This window comes from Pleurodeles waltl, chromosome 3_1 (genome assembly GCF_031143425.1).
Source record: "Pleurodeles waltl isolate 20211129_DDA chromosome 3_1, aPleWal1.hap1.20221129, whole genome shotgun sequence".
Taxonomy (NCBI): domain Eukaryota; kingdom Metazoa; phylum Chordata; class Amphibia; order Caudata; family Salamandridae; genus Pleurodeles; species Pleurodeles waltl.
The window spans coordinates 1,350,054,116-1,350,073,067 of record NC_090440.1 but is presented as its reverse complement, the minus strand read 5'-3'; the positions used below and the strand labels follow the sequence as shown (position 1 = coordinate 1,350,073,067).

At 43.6% G+C, this 18,952-nt stretch overlaps 1 protein-coding gene across 2 annotated transcripts in view; it reads left to right on the top strand.

Annotated features, from left to right (window-relative positions):
- Positions 1 to 18,952, top strand: part of MCAM (melanoma cell adhesion molecule) — a 172,792-nt gene that overhangs the window by 125,068 nt on the left and 28,772 nt on the right. For both annotated transcript variants that reach the window (XM_069224843.1, XM_069224844.1), the window contains exons 10-12: positions 7,482 to 7,623; positions 12,985 to 13,109; positions 14,663 to 14,798. In XM_069224843.1, coding sequence (XP_069080944.1) covers positions 7,482 to 7,623; positions 12,985 to 13,109; positions 14,663 to 14,798 — 403 coding nt within the window. The remainder of the gene's footprint in view (positions 1 to 7,481; positions 7,624 to 12,984; positions 13,110 to 14,662; positions 14,799 to 18,952) is intronic.

Below are 18,952 nucleotides of genomic sequence, written 5' to 3'. Positions count from 1 at the left end.
AACAATATGCTTTCCTCTGTACCTTCGCAAAATTAGGTCTTCTGGTGATCTAACTTGGCGTCTCTCTCAGAAATTTCTGAAAACTAGACATCCTGGGGACATTCACAGGGGGAAGCAGAATCCTTCTCTAAGGGACAAAGTGTGAGATGAAAGGCAGTTCGTACATGTACTTGTTCAATAATTTCCTGTCAAACATTGCCTGACTTTTTTTTAAATTTCACTTCGTGTGTGTATTTCCCATGGCCCAATCAGTAGTTTACATGAGGTAGATGGTGAGGTTTCTTGAAACATCCAGCTCAAGAACTGAAATTTGGCAGTGCTGTCTGCAGCCTGCTACAAGAGATCTGTGATCAATCATTGATGTATAATACATAGGGCCTCATTACGATCCTGGCGGCCGGCGGTAAGCTGGCATTAACACCGCCAACAGGCTGGCGGTGTTCCGCCAGCTATTATGACTGTGGCGCAATAGCCATGGCCATACCGCTGGCCCCTCCAACATACCACCAGGCTTCCGCGTGGTGGTCATAATCCACCGCTCCCCTGGGGATTATGAGTCCCGACCGCCAGCCTGTCCACGGCGGTAAACACTGCCATGGAAAGGCTGGTGGTAAGGGGGACTCGGGGTGCTCCTGGGGGCCCTTGCACTGCCCATGCACTTGGCATGGGCAGTGCAGGGTCCCCCAGGCACAGCCCCATCGCGCATTTCACTGCCCGAATTTCGGGCAGTGAAATGCGCAACGGGCGCTACTGCACATCAACATTGCCGCCGGCTCTATTACGAGCCGGCTGCAATGTTGATGTGACTTTCCCGCTGGGCCAGCGGACGGAAATACTGTTACTGTCCGCTGGCCCAGCAGAAAAGTCATAATAGGGAACCAGAGATAAAGCCAGCACTGGCGGTATTCTGGCGCCCGCAGCTTCGTCAGTCTTTGGCAAAGACCGCTGAAGTTGTAATGAGGGCCATAGTCTTCCATGTTTTTGCAGTTTAAAGTGTGGCATCAAAGCTAGAGTCGTGAGTTACTGTTACGTCACTGAACATCTGCAGGTTGTTTCATAAAGTACATCCAAGCTTCATAAATGCACTTACCATAAAATACAGATTTATAAGGTTATGCTGTATCCATGCACTATGTTGCAGGGGTATGCTAAGCATGTGCATTTATGGTAAATATCTAGCTGCAATAGCATTATTTCTAGTGGATTCTTGTACCTGCAAATTCCTCACCTCTTGAATCTCCTCCAGGTAATATACCTCATCTGGAAAATTGAAATATATCCCCTGCACCAAAAGGTGGCACCTCAATTCTGACTCTACTCTGGTGCCTCTCCTGTTATGACATCACAAAGCAATAAAGGGCACTGCAGAGTGCTATGATGTCAGTTTCTTTTTTCCTACGTACCTTTCAACATTGATTCTGAGTTGTTCTGCATTGGAGTTTTTCCACTAAATTACATTATTTGCATAGCTTAGGTGTCCTATCACCTCTTCCAGTGTCAGAATTTGAGCTAATGGCCCCTGTGTCACAAGCAAATGTCGATTTCAAATCCCCACAGTGTGTGTCTTTGGTGAGTGGGGTCTCACCATGACTTCAAGCCATCTGACAAGTGTGCCCTCCTGCACTTGAACACCATCAAGGAGCAGGAAGCCTGTCATGGCGGAAGTCTGTGATGAGCACTAGAGTCACTGCTGTTCTACGTCCCCATCCACATACTGGTCTGTAGTGCCCCACCATTTAAGATAGCAGAAGAGGCACACTCAAAAGAGACTTCCAGCAGCAGGAAGCACAAGGAACACTTTAAGAGGGATTCTTCGTCCTCTAGGTGTAGTACCCCCCTCACCGGGCAGGTCTTTCCACTTGTGTTCCTGGCGCTACCCTTGCACTGTTGAACCCTCTTAGGCAAAATTCTTGATGTTTGCTTCTGCATAGACACTGCTTTTGATCTACCAGCACCACCATCAGATCTGACCTCAAAGTTGTCAAAATTCGCCAGGATAAATGCTATTTTGGACAAGGCAAGATGATGTACCCTACGGGGAGTCTTTTCCCATGCACAGTGCTTTCTACCCATGGATGTAATGTTTGGGTTGGATTCTGATTTTGTTCAAATACATAATTTTTCTATTGTGATGACAGCAACAGCAGTGATACAAACAATCTTCTTTCCCCTCTGGGACTGATGAAGGTTTTTACTTAGTCTCTGGAGTTGTCTTGGAATGTCCTTCTGGTCCTCTCACAGATCACATTGCTTCCTTTATTTTAGCCCTGTTCGTTGCAGCTGATATTTCAAATATGCTCTGCCTGTCAAGGAGAATAAGGTTAATGTAAATACAGAAATTCTTCAGCCTTTAACCTCCTCCTCAAAACTCTTATTGTCCTTCCCATTTGAGCTGCTTGAGACAAACCAGCTTTTTAAGGGTGAAGTCTCTTGTAGACTCACATGCTGTCAATAATGCCAGCATCCTACATTTTTTTCCCCTGTACTTTTTGGGTCTCTACATAGGTGGAACCTAAGTATGGTGTCGACCCTAATTTCACGATGCCCCCATTGCATGATCACTATTGTAGATTCTTTTTTCCCACCAATGGGTTTGATTGTGACGGGATTGAGCGCCCAAGACAGAAGCTGGCAGTTTGCAAAAATCAGATGGTCACCAAAGACTAGAGGGAACACTGTTTGTCAAAGCTGGAACATGGATTTGGGGGCTTTTTTGGGAGTACTTGGTCTAGTCTAACAATCACCATACCATGATCCACCTGCTCTTCATCCTGGACCTTTCCGTCAACTACCCCAGGTCATCACACACAGTGGGTCCTGTTCATTGGGGTTGAACTGAACACGGTCACCCTCAAAGCTTTCCAGTTTTCCCAAAGAGAGTCCAGGACTTTCAGGGTATGATTGTGATGTTTTAGGAGAAGGTGTCAGTTGGGACCTGAATCTGATTATCACTTTTCTGATGGGGTCACCATTTGAGCCTGTGCACAGTTGTTCGTTAAGACTCTTTGCACTTAGTGCAATGTTTTAGATTTACAGTAGCTCAGCTCATCATGTCTGCAAGTTGCAAGCTCCTTTAGTGCATCTGTCTTTTAGCTCTCTCTTCCCAGACACCTTAGTGCATCAGAGAAGAGCTTGTTTCAATCCCCTATGTTTTTCTGTTCCACATTAATCATTCTAGAAACTTGACATTGTTGTACCTGCCTTCCTATCCTCCTAGGAAGGAAAAGAGATCACCATCTAAATACACATTAGCTTTGTGGTTTCTACATCACTAGGACTTGATGTAGAAACTGATATGCCTCAGTGATTAGTTTTTCCTTAGCTACGCTGGTACCAAGAAGGGGGCAGTGATTCAGAAGCAGTCAGCTTCTCACTGGCTTATCCTCTGGATTTAGATCTGGTATGCTGTAGCCAAAAAGGATACTCCTGATGGCATCAGTGCTCATATCTCCATGGTAGAGGCTGTCACTTTAGTGTTTGCCAAGGGTGTTCCTGATCTGCACATTTATCATCAACCACATGGGCTTTGGTCTACATCCTCACCAGGCATTACTCCCTCAACTCAGAAGACCGCAAGAATGGCCACTAAGCCTGCTTTGTATTGTGGGGCATCTTGAGTTGACCAACTCCTGAAAACCATCTCTTTGGGAGTGCTGCTTTGGTATCATTTTGAGAGGTGAAGAGTCTGGTGGTAAAAAATAATTTATCAGAAGTGCAAGTTACTTGCTTTTGTTAGCGATCTTCCTGATGGATATTACTTTTTTTTTGTTTCATTTATTATTTTGTCATAATACAAATCAAACCAAATATACAGCCCATATACATGGGCAACATTGCAGTGTGTACATTATTATATTGTGTTGTAGAGGTAACTGGTAACAGTGAGTATGATACAGTTGTAGGTTTGAGTCTCGGCTTAGGGGTGGGAAGGATGAATGGCAGGAACTTAGGGCAGATCCTGGTAATCTGTGTCAGGGGCACCTGGACATTGTGCTTCAATGCCGATGTCATGCGGAAACAACAATGTTTATACCCTTCAATCCAAAGCTGTGAACTCAAGTGAGAGCAGGAAGTCTTGCAGTGGCTGCCAAATCACTTAGTCTAGATGGTGGGGACTGCAGCTTAGCATACAGCTCATTGGTAGTATCGCAATACATTAGACTTGCTAACAAAGCCATGTCTTTTGGCGAGTGTTTGCTTCCCAGTGGAGGGTAATCTCTTATTTGGCTAGCAACAATGCAATAGCAGTGAATCGGCGGAATCCCCTATGTATATTCCAGACATAACCCTTTAGGGCCAGCAGTGGGTCTGGTGCAAGATCAGTACCAATCATGATGGAAAGTCGGGAGAATATGGCGCACCAGAAGGTCTCAATGTTATAGCACGTCTATGTCAGGTGTGCAAAATCGGTCCAATCAACATGACACTTGGGGCAGCTGGAGAATCTGGTGGGGTCTATTCGTGCTAGTGTGGTAGGCGTAACGTGTCCCAGGCAATCCAGGCAGCCTCAGTAGCAGGCTCCTCAAGGTACCAAAAAAGGCATTGTTGAGGGGTATAGGTATGTTTAAAAACAGGTATAGAAACCATGGAAGCACAACCATTTTTATGATGGTGATGCGACCTGCCATAGGGAGGGGAAGCCAAAGCCATCACTCTATATGAGCGGTCAATTGGTCTATGGCTGGGCCGTAGTTCTGCTGTATTACCTGCTCTTTGTCAGGATGTAGGGAAATGCCCAAATACTTAGCCGGGCCATGAAACCAAACCAGTGGAAACTTACATGTGACAGGTGCTGTGGCATCAGAAAGGGGGAACAACTCAGATTTGGGCCAGCTAATGTAGAGACCCGAAAAGCCACCAAACCGACAATCTTGTGAAGGATCGGAGATAAGTTATCTGCAGGGTGGCGGACAAATAACTAAATGTCATCTGCATACAGAGAGAAGAGTATGGGGCCCGGCTTGAAGTGCAAGCCAAAATGCATATGTTTCTCTTGGAAACGCCGCACCAGAGGGTCCATGGTGATGTTGAAAAGCAGCTGGGACAGGGACAGCCGTGTCTGATCCCTCCAGTGACAGCAAAGGGAGCCGTTGGCCCGAATCCAGGCCACAGGTTGAGAATGTAAAAGCATGATTAGTGAGATGAACCCATGGGGCATACTCAACTTGAGAGGTGTAGCTTGCAGTAAGGCCACTCTAAGGAGTCAAAGGTTTTCTCCACGTCCAGCAGGGCCACAGCCGCAGGGACGTCTAGGGTGATTCTGTTCAGCGCCGAAAAAACATTGTGCAGGTTTAATGATGTGGAGCGGTGCGGAATAAAGCTCGACTGGATGAAGGAGATAATCTGGTCCATCAAAAGCGATAGACAATTTGAGAGCATCTTAGCAAGTACCTTGTTGTCAAAATTGAGCAGCGAAAGTGGGTGGTAGGAGCCACAATATATCGGGTCTGTGCCTGGCTTCAGTAATAGGGTTATCACTACTTCATGCAGTTTTGAGGGGAGTACGCGTTTGTGAAGACATTCTGCATACATAGCAAGCAGATGGGGGTGAGGAGGTGCTTAAAGGTTTTATTAATGATTCCGGTAAGCCTATCTAGGCTGGGGCCTTTAGACCCGTCTAAAGTGTCGATGGCTTGTACTATCTCCTTGCTCGAAATTGGCTCATGGAGGAACTTCCTCTGGACATCTGTGGGACAGACCATTGCTATCTCTGCAAGATAGTCCGTCAGGCCAGCAATATCGCCCATCAGACTGGAGGTGTATAGGTGTGTGTAGTACCAGAGCAATGTGGTGAGAACCTCACTGTTGTCAGTCACCCGCACCCGGTCAACCGTTTGTAACTCCGGAATGTAATAGCTGCCTCTAGGTGGTTGGAGCAACTTGGCCATGTTGCGGTTTGGTCGCTCCCCTTCTCCATAACATTGGGCTCTAGCGTACTTCCCCAGGTAGTGTGTCCCGTGCTCAGCCAAGTCTTAATATTCAGCCAGAAGAATGCTACGTCAGTGTTCCTGGTGGATATTAGACCAACAGATTCCTCACCGACCATCCTCTTCCCAATTTTGAGGAGCAGTCTTGTATATAGTCAACAAGGCTTCAAGTTAGTTTGCAATAAGGTGAAAGTGTTCCACATAGAATCAAGTTAGTTTGCTACATTGCATTCCTGTTAATTTCTTACTGTCCAATTTATATATTGGAGGTTAGCATACTCCATTACGATAGTGAGACAGTATCCTTACCGCCAATATAATGGGCTGCCTGCCAAATTTAGATCTGGGCAGACCATAGTTTGGCAACAGCAGAGATTACTTAATCTCTGCCGTGACAGAGACTACACCATCTCTGCTGCGGCCAAACTTCTTTGACGGCCGGTCAGAGAAATTACAAAGTGCCTGGTTTAGAGTTTGGCGGAATGGGTTACTCCGTCACAAATGTAATGGATATCCACTCCATCATATTACGATGTCCATAGGACATAATGGAATGGTAATACAGCAGACGAGATATCCGTAACATTTTTGATGGAGTAGCCCTACCAACAAACTCTAAATCAGGCCCTGAATGTCCAACTACCCAATTTACATAGGCAGACATAGCTGTTTTTATCTGCCCGACACTGGCAGGAAAACCCTGGCTGTAAGGGGCAGTAAAAACATTTAAATGAAGCCCTTGGCATCAGAGATGACTCCCACTGCAAGGAGGGTATTGGTTTTTCATTTCCAAAAACAAAAACCCACTTTTTTAAAAAAAAATGTTTTTTTTTCCATCTTTACCATATGACTCCATCAGGTCTGACGAAGTCTTATGGCAAAAAAATCATACATTGGCAGGGACTGTCTTGACTGGAGTTCCTGTCAATGGGTGAAATATCTGTTGGGCTGATGTACATTTCTAAATGTGGCTGGTGAGTACTCCATTAGGGCGAAAGAGTAATTTACTCAGTCGCCCTGACGGAATACGGCCCATGTGCCAAAAACAGGCAGTTAGTCACAGCTATCACAGCACTGGGTGGCACCTTCTATGGCTCTTAATATTTACCAGAGTTGAGCTGGAGTTGTTCACCACGTGTTGGCTGAGAAGAGATATTTCATGTTATACAGATCATGTTAAGAGTTTAGGATGTTCAGGTAGATAGACTATCACCGGAAAGATCATTACTGAAGGTAAGTAATTGTTCTCCAGATAAGTATCTTCTTTGTAATTCCATTAGTGCCCAATAGTCATTGATGGCACTGTCCCTGTCAAACACAGTGAGAGATTCACAGACTGTAGGATTTCCAGTTTTATATCTCATGTAGGTACTGGAGTTGAGTTTTTCTTATCTTGACACTGTTTCTGTGATTGACTTCTGCTTGTTCGCTTTCTCACTCTTGTTCCAAATGATGATCTACTCAATCTGATATCTGAATCTCCCATAGGTGGAACAGCTCCATAGCTCCTGGTATTCAGGATCTATCTCTCATCTTACATCTTTCTCTCTTTAGAAGGAGAAGCTTGAAATGCCGGGGTCTGAGCTGAGCCTGAGTAACATGACATATAAAATGGGAGGCAGATACAGCTGTCTGGTATCTATACCAGAGGTCCCAGGTCTCAACAGTTCAGCAGACATCGACATCCTAGTCAAAGGTATGTGCAGAAGTGAAGGCGGTCCAGAGAGGGATGAAGGTTTGGGGGAGAAAAGGGCTCTAGAAATGGGAGAGGGGCTGCCAGCTGTCTCGAGTTGGTTGAAACATTTGGCTCCTAAAGTCACAGTTCATGATCTGCTTCCATGGTCTGCGGTCACTGTTTCCAAGATCTGGATGCCAATGTCATAAGTTCATCTCTGGTTGCTGAATTCAGAGGTCATTGTCTGCTTCCGTAGGAGAGTTATTAGCATCTAAATTGCAGAGGTCAGGAATCTCTGGTTGGTTCCTGCAGTCTGGGTTTGAATGTGGTTGCTGAGGTCATAGAGTAGTGCTTTGTTCAAAAGAGAGGGTCATGTAATTTGTTCCCTGTGCTCAGTCATCAATACCTCTTTACTTGGTCATGGTGCACTGACTGATTACTGGGGTGTTTTAAGAATCTTTATAAATTCAGGACCATTGTTTGGCTCCGAGGTCATGGTCAGTATCTAATTCAAATGTCAAGCTATCCAGTTTGCATTTAGTCTTAAGTCATTTGATAGAGAATTCCATAATGTGGTGGCAGCCCCTAAGAACATGTTGTGCTGGGCAAATGATGGTCTAATTTGGGGTTTTTCTAGAAGAGTGTGCCCTTGCTTCATATGCCTCATTCATCACTGAATGTTTTAAGTAGATTTCTGAGGTAAGGTATTGTGTTGAGAGGCCATTTGTGTGCAGTGAGAATGGGGTATATGTCATCATACTTTGTTGGAAAGGAGATTGCACTTACAGTGGCATAGAAGGTGGCTTTCAGTGTTGATTGTGGTACGACGGCTTGAACTGCATTTCAAAGTGTAGATACAATAAGGGCATGTACTGCAGATTTGAGGCATGGGTTACATAGCAGAAAAGGTTTATATTTTTCAGAGCCTATAGATGGACGTTTGTGCTTTTAGGACTCTGGTTACATTAGGTATCATCTAAAGGAACGTTTTAAGTGTAAAACCTGGGGAGGTGACTGTGGGGAGACAACAGGTAGGAAATCTGTAGACCTTAGTTCCTTGAGCTGTTCAGGGTCAAAGATGCTTTTGGGTTTAGGTGAAAGGGATATTTTTGGGTTGAGTTACAGATAGCGTTTTCTTATCAACGGCTGCAACTTACTGAGCACTTTTCAAAGAGTGATTTATTTTATTTGATATATTTCTACAGCACCCTCCTACTAGATCACATCAGCATGATTTACAGGGAATTAACTAAACAATACAAGGTCTACAATTTCATTAGGATATTCAAAGGAACAGAAATGACCAAGAGTAAAACAGTTAAGAACATAAAAAAAGCAAGCCATAGGAGAGGAAGTTGGGAAAGAAGAGAGTGTAGCTAGACTAGCAAACAGCAATTCCAAACTAGCAATAAGAGAAGATAGGAAGAAGAGTGGGTGGATAGGCTGTGGGGAGGACATTTGATAGAACAGAAACTGGTTGATAAAAGGTGAGCGAAGAACCGTCATAAGCGAGAGTCAGGAGAGGAAATTGCAAAAAAAGAAGGTGTGGTTGAGGTGAGTATGGAGGGAGATAGGGGCAAGGTAGACTGAGGGGTGACAGAAGAGGTGATAGAGAAGGGGTGTAAGGTAAAGGGAAGCGGAAAGGGCAACATAGATTGGGTGGTAAAGAAGCTTGAGAAAAGGAAGTGGGTGAGAATAAGAGGATAGAAGATGGAAAGTGGGGATGGGATGAAGAGAGGGAAAAAAGGAGGGATGAGAGGACAAGAAGGAGGCAGTGAAGAGGAGAAGAAGAGCAGGAAATAAGAGAATTTTAGTAATTAAGTTCTTTAGAGGGGTTAAGTTTGCTGCAGGAGTTAAATTTGTTGTAGGACTTTGTAAGCTAGCAATTAAAAAAAACGTTTTTAGCATCACGTGGAAAGTTAGAAGGTTACCTACCATTTCACTTCAGGAGGGAGAGAGTTCCAGAGTACAGGAGATACTCCAGAAAAAAGATTGTGATTGGTTATTTGGGTTTTAACATTTTTTGTATTCAAGCTTTAGGTGATCTATGCTTATTTGGTGTTTGTACCTCCAGAGATTTTTATGACAGAACTTAAATAGTTTGGGTGAGAAGAGTGAAATATATTAAAAGTTATACAAGCTAGATGGATAGGGAGTTGTTGAGCCAGATGTCCAAAGATTTTACTTCAGATAAAAGGAGTGGGTTAAAATCGATTGACTAACATTTCTTTATCCAGTCTTTGTCCTTTGTGGAGGTGCTGTCGGATGAATTTTGTTTTCTGTGGATTAAGTCTGAGGAAGTTGGTGGGCCTTCAGATTGTCTAAAGAGGTTTTCAAAATATCTTGTAAGGAGTCAGTTTCCAAGTAGATCTGAGTCTTATCAGCAAACTACTGGATTTTAACACACATTACTTCTCGTGGCTTTCAGCAGCTTACTGTAATAGGTGGAAAACATTTGTGCTAGGATATATCCTTGTGAGATACTGCAGGAGATGATATCCTGGATCGAAGATGTTTTAATGTATACCTGTGTATTATCAGCATATTGGTGTAATAATATTCCTATTATCTCTCACAACCATGTCAGTGCTGTAGCATACAAATTGAAGACTATAGGTGCTAAGACTCAACTCTGAGGTACCATAAAGGACAGAAATTTGGGTGTGGCAGGGTTGCTGCCAATTCTTACCATTTGGGTTCACTGTTATAGGCAAGTAGTGAACCAATTAAGCACTGTTCCCTGGACTCCCATGCACGGTGTTCCATTAATAACAAAAGGTAGCCATTTTCAGCTGCATTTCTCTACAATACACCACTTATGTTAAAGTTATTAGCCACTAAATAAGATGGTTTCACATTTAAGGCTGCAGTTAGCTGTATGAATAACCATTTCATGATTGCTTTTCCGAGCCATGGGAGATTGGTTATGGGTCTATAATTTGATCGTAGATTCTGTTCACGCTTAGGTTTCCTTAGGATAGGTGTGGTTTATCTATATTTTAGGGAGCCTGAGAAATTTCTTTGGAAATAGGGGGGTGTTGATTACTTCACACCATTTCTCAGCAAAGATGATGAAGTTCTCTTTTGACTGTATAGTTCACAGGGTCTCTTCTAGCCATTGCTTGATACATTCCTGAGTGATTGTTTCTACTTGGGACACTGACTCTTGTAAGAGTATGAAGAAAGCTCATTTTAACAGCATTGGAAGTGGTCACACCAACCTTTTTCCAATGGTTGTGAGTGTGGTGGGCAACTATAAGCAAGTATGTGATGTTTCAGCTGTGCCGGGGATAAGGAGTGTTGGTCAAGACCTTGAACTTAAAAGAGGGTTTTGAGAAATGTAAGGTTTTTGCAATAATTATTGTTGCCCAGGTCAATATTAAAATCCCTGAGGAATGTGTTGCTCGAGGAAACCATATAGTTCATCAAGAGCTAACCAGCTGTTTGCAATTTAAATTGTTTTTTTTGGTGAGGTTGGTTGTTTGTAGTATGAAAGCAATGTGTGCATGATGAGTAAAGTGATTTGGCTGTCATGAGGGAATTGGAGGAGAGGACACAAGTGTGATTGTCTGAGTTGAAGGATCACTTCTGAGTTTAAGGTTCACTACCGGGTTTACAATGGAATATTTGCATTGTATTGCAGCACTCATATAGCTCTTCTTACCCCTGTCAAGGTTCCAAATTGCTCCGATTAACATTTAGTCCTCGGCATCCTTTCAGAGGTGTGTCATTGGAAGAGTGTTGGCTGTAGAATTACCTATATGCAAGCTATAGGACGAGCTTCTTGAGATGCAAATTTATGCTCCAAACATGGAGAGGCATAAGTTGCATTGTGTAAGGAAATGCCTCTTTTTTGTATGGTCACCCCCATGTTTTTGGATTGATGCTGCTGGTTTTTGGACTCTGAGAGTGCACTAAGGCCTGCTAACCAGACCTCAGTGCCAGTGCCCTGAGCCTAAACTGTACGTTGAAGTGGCTGTACCCAACTGGAAATGGCTAACTTACCTGTAGGCCCCTAGTACAAGGTACCATGGTACCCAGTGCATGTACGTTAGAGATTGCAGCACAGCTTGGGCCACCTTGGAGGTCCCCAAGTAAAACAAGTCCCCCAGTCAGCAGTGGAATGGTAGAGCAGTAGTGTACTTCTGGCTCTACGCTGCCATTTAAAGCAGTGGCAAAGCCTCCACTTCCCCGCTTTAGCTGACTGGCTTCCTGTTTGCAGCACCGGGACACAACAGATAAAGAGGCCTGCTGGGACACGTTGGGAGGCCAAAGTCTTGAAGTCGCTAACACTGCCACTGTTCAGCACCAGGTACCAAGACACGATGAACAGACTCTTGTTTGCTGAGCCCGGGAGTGCTGTTAGAGAGCTGCTTGGACCCTCAGAGGGCGAGCTATTGACCCATGAAGAATTGACCTGTGACTGCAACTCTGGGTGTCTCATAGTCAAGTGGTGATTGAACTTCCACCAGACGGGAGTTCTGGTAGGAGAGCGACCCTGCAACCAGTTCCCCGTACCTTCTTTGTGCACCTAGGTGTGCCTGCAGGAAGACCCCCGTTGACCGTGTCGTATCCACAGCATCCTAGGAGCATCTCCAGCATTTTTTATACCTTGCATCAGAACCACTCTATAGGAATCCATTGCAACGCAGATAAAGTGCCTGGAACTGCTTGAAGACTGCTTCTTCTGTGGAGGTAACTGCTTCAGAGGGTTTTGTTTGTCCCCAGGACTAGCTGCCTGCTGGAGTTGGTCATCCCCAAGGAGCTCTACTCGACTGCATTGACACTTGTATAAGTTTTTGTTGAAAAAGTTTCTAGGTGTCAAATTTGCTAATGCTTGTTCACGGTTGAAGTGAAATGATTTGCTATATTGTTACTTGTAAATTCTTACCTCCAGAACTCTGCAGTTCATCTTTTTCATTTTGGTGTCCACATTCTTAAAAGAAATACAGTCCATATTTAGATTTCTTGCTTGTTGTGTCGACTTCTTCTCCAATTGTTTTGGTGCTGTTTAAATGCTTCACACTTGTTTCTTTCTGTATGCCTTGTTGTTCAGAGCCACAGCTACCCAGGGTTAAACTGTAGGTTTGATATACGAAACTTAAAAATCCTAAAGGGCTTGATAAGTGTATTACACGGTGAGGTTGCACAACTACACACCATATAATACACCCCATTTCCTCGCATTCAAACACGGAGAGGCATATGTTGCAAAGCATATGCGTGAAGTGTTGCAGAGTGTGAGGGGCAGATGCAGCATAGCATACCTTGAAGATAAATTGCTGGTTACCTATAGTCAAGGACTAGAATGATATTACAGGGCCAAGGGTTATTGCTTTCTGGGATGAGGGGTCGCTAAAATAATGAGTTCTTGTCTCATAGGGCATCCGCAGGTGTCAATGAAGCAGCAGCAGGTGCAGGTGTACGAGAACGAAATGGTGAACTTAACATGCGAGGCCTTCGGACACCCAATACCGGTCATCACGTGGGATGCAGAAGGCTCTGTGGTACTTATACCATCTCCATCACACTCACATGTCTATTCAGACTTCATTTCCACCCACACCACAAAAGTGTTTAATTGCCTTTTCGGGCATCTAGTCCATTCTCCAGCATTTGCTCACCCTTTCTTCCTCTCCATAGATTTTTCTCCGTATGAAATTCTCCATCTGTGTTTTATTTTTCTCATTTCTCGATTACTCTTAATATCACTCTCACCTACTCTTCTGCCTCTTAAGCTTTATTTATAAATACTTTTCTCTCTCTTCATCTCTCTAAATTCTCTCTTCCCGTGTCTCACATAGCACCAGTGGCACCCTCCTCTCTTATACCTGTGCATGGATCCTCTGCCTCTGGTTTGTCTTTTTTGCCTTCTTTACACGTTTCTCACTCTGTTATCTCTTCCTCTATCTCCCACTCACACTCTCTCCTTTTTAGATCTTGCTTCAAAGCACAATTGCTACTAGAGCTTAGGTCACTACCCGTTATGAAAACAAATCATACAATGTCTTCAGAGTGTAAACATTTCTCACAACACAGTATTTTCCCTTTATTGTATGATATGGAGTGTTTCCATTACAGTGCAAGGGGGATCATTTTACATCTTAAAAGTGCAAATAATTCTTAGAGTTTGGTCACATTCAGTCCATTTTCTCACACCTTAAATCTGAGGAGAAAGCAATTGCAGTGTGCATTGTATAATGCATTTCTCAGGACTTGACTTTATTGGCTTTCCTTATTGCAGATTGCAACAGCCTTATTGCAATATGGCAGCCCTGAAGTCTTGCAAGATCAGTAACAAAAGCTTCAATTTCCTGAGATTTCAGGCTGCGATCTTGGGTCATGCAATTCTGATCTCAAACACTAAAGTGACTGCAGGATAATTGTGACTTCTCCTGGGCCATGATTAAGTGATTTATGTCCGTTCTGGTTCTGGCCACATTAGTGTAGATATTACCCTAATAATAGAGACAGTGAGAGGAACCAAGTTGATAGCAAAGCTGTGCATGGAGATGGCGAAGGTACTGCAAAGCCGTTTTGGTAAAGCCTGGACCAAAGCAGTCCTTTCAAGTATTTTAAGCAACCTGTGTTTAAACAATATCAAAAGGCCAAAATTAGAAAATACATGGTTTATTTGTTATGGTATATTTGTTATGCAAATATTTTTGCAAAATACGGTAGCATATGCTAAAACCTTGAGCACCAATTCTTGGCAGATTATAAATTCGCTAGTGATCATTTGAGCCTAACATATTTTTGTAAAGTCAGCCATTTTCCTTGAGGTGGGTTCTTCTGATCATGGATGATTTTGCACACAGAAAGCACATTTTTCGATTTGGCAAAACACGGCCGATAAGACTAGCTTTACGCTAAAGCTTGCTAGCCCAGGCAGGTACAAACATAATTAACATACCTGGGCACGTTGAAAGCGGATCTTCAGGCTTTGCAAATGCTTGTTCTCTATTATTTGTCTCCCCACATATTGTCCACCCTTTCTCCTCTCACGTCTTCAATCCCATCCCCTCATATATCTTTTTCTGTCTCCCCTCTCTGATGACAGATACACAGGCAGGAGTCTCACAGCGTGTCCAGCCAGCTCAGTGTGCTGGCCACAAGCGAGCTGCTTGAGTCCGGTGTCACCTGCAACGCTTCCAACAGCCTGGGAAGCAGAAGCCAGACCATCCGCCTGGAAGCAAGTAAGCAGCCTATCATATGACGAGTTAAAAGAGTCAAAGTTGGGATTAGGGGAGCCCAGGGTCAGCCACCAATCCTGCTATGGTGCAGCCTCACCGCTTTATTTACGTTTAAACATATGAATGTCCAGAGCTCAAGTTTAGTGGAACAGGGACAGCACACAAATCAAACCACAAAGCTGCTGTTGAAGGGACAGGGGGGTTGCTGACCACATGATCAAAGTAAAGGGAGATTGCACTCTTTGCTTATCCCTAATACAATTTAGCGCCACCCTTTGCAGAAGGTTAGTGTCAAAGGAAGAGTGTCTTCTGTTTTAAACGCACAGCACCCACTGCAGCCATATGTTTAATATTAAAGTGAACAGCCAATTGTGATCCCAAGGTCGTTGTTAAAGGGACACCACCTACCTCCAAGACTGCTGTCAATATTAATGGGAAACCACAGTCTAGGGACCACATGGTTATGTGGTCGGTATTACGAGGGATCTTCCTCTGTTTCTCAGGTTAGTTACTGACTGGCTCAGTGACAGCCGTTCTCCGGTAGCTCTTTGGTTACAATCTGAACTAAGGCAGTAAAAGACAGCAGTGTCAGGGTAGCGGCACCCACCAGTGCATGCTTATTAAAGAGCTGTATTAGATGTATCAATTTCAGATGCCACTGTTTTCATTGACTACTAGCATGAAATGTCAGAGAAGGGTCCTTTTAGTGTGGCCATTCCCTTACCTGGAGATCTTATTTAAGGAAGATTGGTACCTTCAGACCTGTTCATTCTTCTGGCATGCCCCAAAAGCTTGTGAGAAAGGGCACCTTATGAACCTCCCAAAATCAACTGATTCCTCATTGCAGTTGTTTGGGAGGGCAATGCTTCAGAAGAATACAAATGCAGATCAGACTTTTCCTGATAGACTCTAGGTCTCTCAATTATTTGTGTTCAAGAGTTCTGTTTGGTAACAGTTTTTTTTTCTTTCCTGCCTCGGCCTCTTCTGGCTGTAACGTAAGTGGGCAGCCCACCAAAACCATGCCATGTAGACGTGACAGTGATTGTCTGTGTTAGCCTCTCATGTTCCTCTTATGATTGTTAGCATGCACGTGAGTGGCTGCAGAGTGTGTGTGGAGCTCAGTTGCACAGTGTGTGGTAGTGTCAAGAGTGCCAAAAACGGAGTGTGACAAAGGCTGGCATCACACACTTCATTAGTTTTTAAAAGTGCACTGCCCTGTGGATTCTTGAGATTACATGAGGGTATGCTCTCTGCAGGCAAGCTAGCCAATCTGCTACTTGCCAGTGTGCCTGAAAAAACTCTCCCATTATTCATTCGGATACAAGTATTACTTTCTGTTTACAGTGGTAAGATGACAGCCCTGTAAAGCATTCTCCCCAGGCAGCTGCCCCTTGATATAAAATCTTATATTAGATGTATGAGTTTCTACAGCTGAGGTCATCTGGATATTGGTGGAGAAAATAGTTTTCACTGCATGCATTACTGCTAAGGGATTAAGACATTGCTATGAACTGTGGTCAGGGTCCAGGTGAGGTAAACCCCTCTTGAACATAAGGGTTAGTGTAACTGCACCGAATGCTAAGGTCTTACTGTGCATACCTCTTTCACTTCTCTACCCAATTCTCCGAATCATCTTTCTCTGAGACAAGAAGCTGCATAGGTCTCTCATGACTCGTGGGTGCTACCTTTTGCCACCTCTCCATTTTGAGACTGCTTCATATTTCATATTTGAATCCGAGAGTGTAGTTGTTTACGTAGTTATTGCTGATGCAATGTCTTATCTGGGTGTCTCAGGTGGGCAGCTTGTAACTCTTGAACCTTCAACTCAAGTAGTCTCTAATTAGGGAAGGATATGCCTCATGCTAGATGCCTCCTCTTTTTGGACACTAATCTATCCAGTGGTGCATTTTACTCAAGAGAAGGCAAGTGTTTGTAATTACATTCTCCCTGTTAGAAAAGGAATTGACGGTTTCTATGTAAGAAGACTGGCACTGGTTCTTCGGAGACTTGGAGGACTGTGCTGCTCTAGAAAGGTCTCCTTATAACCACTTGTCTTGTTGACTGATGTCTATCGATGTGTCGGACTGGGAAGACTATCCTTCAGTGGCCTTTAGTGGAATATAAGACCAATACAGACAAGGTTTTGGGGTTACATTATATTCAGTCATGGGGTTTTCAGGCTGTGTGTGACATCTCTGCCATGTACCCTGCTCCCTAGTTAGGTGATATTGTTCTGGTTCTTTCTGTTCTAGAATAGAAAACAGCCCTCAAAGTGTTAAGGTAGGAATCCACCCTTTATAGCATAAAGTCTAGATGTTCTCCTTCCTCTAAACATGGTTAGAAACTGTAGTTGTCTCTTTTCTGCATGGCAAGTGCGTTCTTTGGAGCACACTTCAGAGCTGGGCAGAGAGTTTCATCACTCTTCAACCAATACCAGCATAACCCAAGCAGCTATGAGACCGGAGCATCAAAAATGTTTCCCGCAAGTTTCTTATAGCCTAGGCAGTGCTTAACAGGAGCATCAGTTGTAGGTCCGCAGAGCCCCTGGAAAGGTCTTGAATACATGATGGCCTTTTTGGCAGCAGTGGTCTTTATCCTTGAAATTTTTATCTGATGACATAATGGTTTCTGATGTAGTAATGGTCTTTCATATTGCAAATGATGTTACCCAAGTTATTGTCTTCACAGCAGCACTGATCGATGGTGTAATAGCGGTCTTTGTTTCAGTAACAGTCTGGCTCAGTAATCGCCTTTGGCACAACATTAGTTTTGCATGCCCAAAGTGTCACAAGAAAAGTTACGAAAATACATTTTCAAGTAGTTGTTGAAAAAGATGATCTTTTTGTAAACAAATCGTGAGCATTGATTATTAAGCAGATGAGACACATCATTGTAATAAGCATTATTAAAACGGTGAAAGATACGAACAATTCAATCATGTTTATTGTTCCTAATACTACTTCTATATGTCACTAGTATTTCAACACTAGAGGGCATAGCAGGAGTACCCATCTGCCAGACCTATTGGAATGATCTAACCCAATACTTTGGTATTTTGTGCCAGGAAGCTGGCCTCAGTGTAATAACGAAAGAGCCCATCTAGGTGTGCAGCCTGCATTCGTCTCTCTGCACGGCTATAGTCCTTCTCAGGAAGAACATTGGGATCGGTAGGACTGCATCTCACAGTTCACATCAGTTCCCTGATAACCTCAGTGCAAAGTGCTAACAAGGATGGTGTTTATGTCATAAAACACTGTCCTTATCGTACTGTGTCAGAGGTGCAGAACAGCATCTTTAGTTAGTCTGAGTAGAAAGAGTTGTCTCCTATGAGCACACTGAAAACATTACAGGGTGACAATGCCTACCAGTAGTAAGTGTGATGTTCTCTTGTTAGAGGAAAACATGCCAAATTCACCATTAAATAAAGATGTCAAATTCAAAGGGAAAGCTGAAATGGAAACTAAATGGGGGCCCTACAACATCATGGTTTCACTCTGTCAAGGTAGCAGTGGCACAATAAATGCTGCAATCCATAATTACATTTAACTTACAGGCCATGGGTACACAGAGTGCAATATGCTAGGGGAGTGTAGTAAGTTAAATATGCCAATTAGGTGTTAGCCAATTGTAAATGCATTTGAGGGGTCAGAGCACATGCATAGGGACCTGGCCAGCAGGGCCCAGTGCACTTCAGAGTCGAAAAAACAGTCCAAAAAGTGGGGGTTGATCATACAAAAAATGTCATTTCCTCACACTATGGATCTTGGAAACAAATTTCTAAACACTGGGGGAAAGATAAAATTCAGTGGTATTTTTCATCAAAAAGAAAAACTGATGATGTTATTTTCAGCAGTTACCCACACCACATCCAAATGTGAATATTAATTCAGTTTAGATCTATGAAAGATCACACATAGGAATATCCTTGTTACCCCTTGCTGAACCTTGACTGAGAACTTCCCTTGATAAAACCTATCTGAGAATTATAGTTTATCTTTGGAATTATGTTTCTCAACTCTACTATCTGGAGTCTAACTTACTAAAAAAGGAAATTGGCCTGTCATTTGCCAGGCTGCTGGGTTTCAGTGGAATCCTAGACATGGCGTAAAGCCATCATAGATTAGGCAGTATGGGGGGTGATGAGATGACATTTTCTG